General features: G+C 39.3%; 1 protein-coding gene across 1 annotated transcript; it reads right to left on the reverse strand.

Moving 5' to 3' along the window:
* Positions 1–1471: 1471 nt before the first annotated feature.
* Positions 1472–2268, reverse strand: LOC149924815 (uncharacterized). The gene is made up of 2 exons (XM_090161166.1): positions 2256–2268; positions 1472–2177 (listed from the first exon to the last, which is right to left on the reverse strand). Exon 2 carries the CDS (start codon positions 2166–2168, stop codon positions 1605–1607), a length of 564 nt encoding a protein of 187 aa, XP_090017292.1. The 5' UTR covers positions 2169–2177; positions 2256–2268; the 3' UTR covers positions 1472–1604.
* Between the last annotated feature and the right edge of the window lie 389 nt (positions 2269–2657).

Consider the following 2657-nt stretch of genomic DNA (forward strand, 5'->3'; position numbering starts at 1 on the left):
TAAGAACTTTGCGTCAGTGAGTTTGAAGCAAATCAATGAGTCGTCGCATCGAGAAAACGTACCTCCCCCCTTGTCATAAGCAAAGCTAGAATAACCTCTAATATAGAATATAATAATCAGGCATGTTAATTCGAAATTTGGTTGGATTTCCAAGTGTTCCTTACCTAATAAAATATGAAAAGCTTTGAGGCAGTGTTGCCATATTGTGGGAAATTTCCCACATTTTGGGAATTTTTGGGGTCCTTTTGGCTCTGCGGGAAAAATATTTTTTTTTTTCAAAAACGTTGATTTTGTGGGAATTTTCATGTCTGCGGGTATTTATCCTATGATTTTTTATTTGGCTATCAATAAAAAGTTCAAAATTATCTAGAGCAGTGTATTTTCGGGAATCTTGGTTTTTTTAAATAATATAAAGGAGTTGCGTCCTAATACTACAATAAATCAATGCATAGGTCTAACAAACAAAATGTTAAAACATTGTTATTTCAATAAAATTTAATTTTAAAAAGTTAATTTTTCAAATATTTGGAAATTATGGCATGTTTTCCGTCGAGTTTTCGTTGGGGGCGGGGCTAAATAGGAGTGTGGGAATTTGTGGGAAATTTACTACCCAGCAATGGGAATTTCAACTTTCAAACATTGGCAACACTGCTTTGAGTTGAAACACTGAACATAGCGTTTTATGAATTGTTATAATTCTTTTTGTAGGAGTTTGAATGAAAATGTAATTTCAGAGGAAGATGAATTTTGATTGTCTATTTAATTATTTTATTTAAAAGTCCCAAATATTCAAAAACAACGTATTTGTCAATTTTACAGTCGATTTTTGAGACACTGCTAGAGGCTGCGTTAATTATTTTTACTAGATATTAGACTAGGATCAAGAGGAATTACATTTTCAATTTAGGCCCTTAGTAAATTTAAAAAAAAAATGAAATATTTTAGACAGGCATGTAAATGGTATACTTTAGCCACCTTTTCGACGCGTATATGGACTGAAAAATTATATTTTGATATTACCTATAACCAGGGCTGTATTAACCCATGGCAGTGCCCCTAGGCTTCACGCTTCTTTGGCCCTTCAACCCTTCCAACACCCCCCTCCCCCTTGGGACGCATGGGCCCTGCACTTGGTGGGCCTCTGCGGTTCAGCCTAGTCAGCCTTATCGATAATGCGGCTGTGCCTATAACGGCTTAGACATTTCTAAACGTGTTCCAAGTCGAGGTTGTAGAAGCGTATTTATTCGCCTCGATTTAATTCATCCTAATAAGGCGCGAAACTATGGGAGCTTTTACACCATCTAGTGTCAGCCATTAGTAATAAACATTCGCAGGGTTTGGTCTTTATAAGATACTTTTCTCTAAAAAATTTATTATAGCTTTCTGATCTTACATAAATATTTTATTTATTTAATAAGATGATAATTGAATAATTATTTACATAATTATGAAGTCAAATGAGTTGAAAAAATGGAAAGTACGTTACAGCGATTTTTATCGCCGGGAATAACACATCGTATTGAACACACTTAAAAACTTGTCATAACTTATCGAGTTTTCTTACTTGTATGAAAAAACTTTGAGGTCACGAAACAAACGTCGTTTTAAGTTCTCGGTTTGTAGGGTGGCGGTGGAATTCCCATCGACTGGAAAGACGCGTAAGGTTGACTGATTTCGATAAAATTGGTTTCGTTGGGTCCGTACGGCGTCGAAGGCTGATCGAGGGTGGATGACGGTGAGGCGCTGGGGTCCGGGTTGATGACCAGCCTGGGTCGTTGGGGCCGCTCGTGGCTCCTGATCAACGTGGGCGTTCTGACGTACGCCCCGGCGTTACTATCGCCTACCTCGGTGTCGACCGTGAAGATGTACTCCCGGTACGATTTGAGTTCCCGATGGAACCAGATTCCCACGGACAACAGGTACACTCCGACGCTGATGAAGACCGGTCCAATGACTCTGGAGTTGGCGCTTTTTTCGGCGGGAATAGACAGACGAGCCAAGAGGGGTAACGAGCTGATGGTCATCACGAAGCCGATGACCACCGCGCCTTTGCAACCCCATATTACCCTGGTCAGCGTTGTGGGGTCGATGTACAGGAGAGGCCTCCTTTCTTCTCCGGGTGTGGTCATCAACTCGTAAGGAGTCGTGGAAGTCGAGGCTTCTGACATCTTTACCAACTGTGGTTTAAAAATGTTTTAGTTTTTTTTTTCAATATTGAACAAACACGCGTTGTTACTTTGCCTCGAAGGCGTTACCTTTTCTTTTACCTGTTCGTATTTCAATCAATATGTGGAATAACCCTAATGGTCTACCGTCTCTTATCAAACAAAATTGAACAATGTAAAACGATAAGTTGTTTAGATATTGTGATTTTCAGCTGATTCTGGTTGTTTTTAAACTCACGTTATCAGTCTCGTAGTTGGAACATTTTGCTTGAAGAGGCAAGTAACAGTAATCAAAAGTACGGCACTTACTATTCGTCCAACGATAATGACCATATAAACATAACGTGGCTGACCTCTCAGCGCAATTTGTCTTTGGAACTATCAGGTAATGAGGCCGGAGAAATCGACAGCTTTTTTTACAGATCAGCCAAGGCCTATTGAAAATTGAAACGTTTTCGAACTAATGAATTTCCGGTTGGAAAACTTGGAGCA

The sequence above is a fragment of the Leiobunum rupestre genome, chromosome 10 (assembly GCF_980474605.1).
Source record: "Leiobunum rupestre chromosome 10, qqLeiRupe1.1.hap1, whole genome shotgun sequence".
NCBI lineage: Eukaryota > Metazoa > Arthropoda > Arachnida > Opiliones > Sclerosomatidae > Leiobunum > Leiobunum rupestre.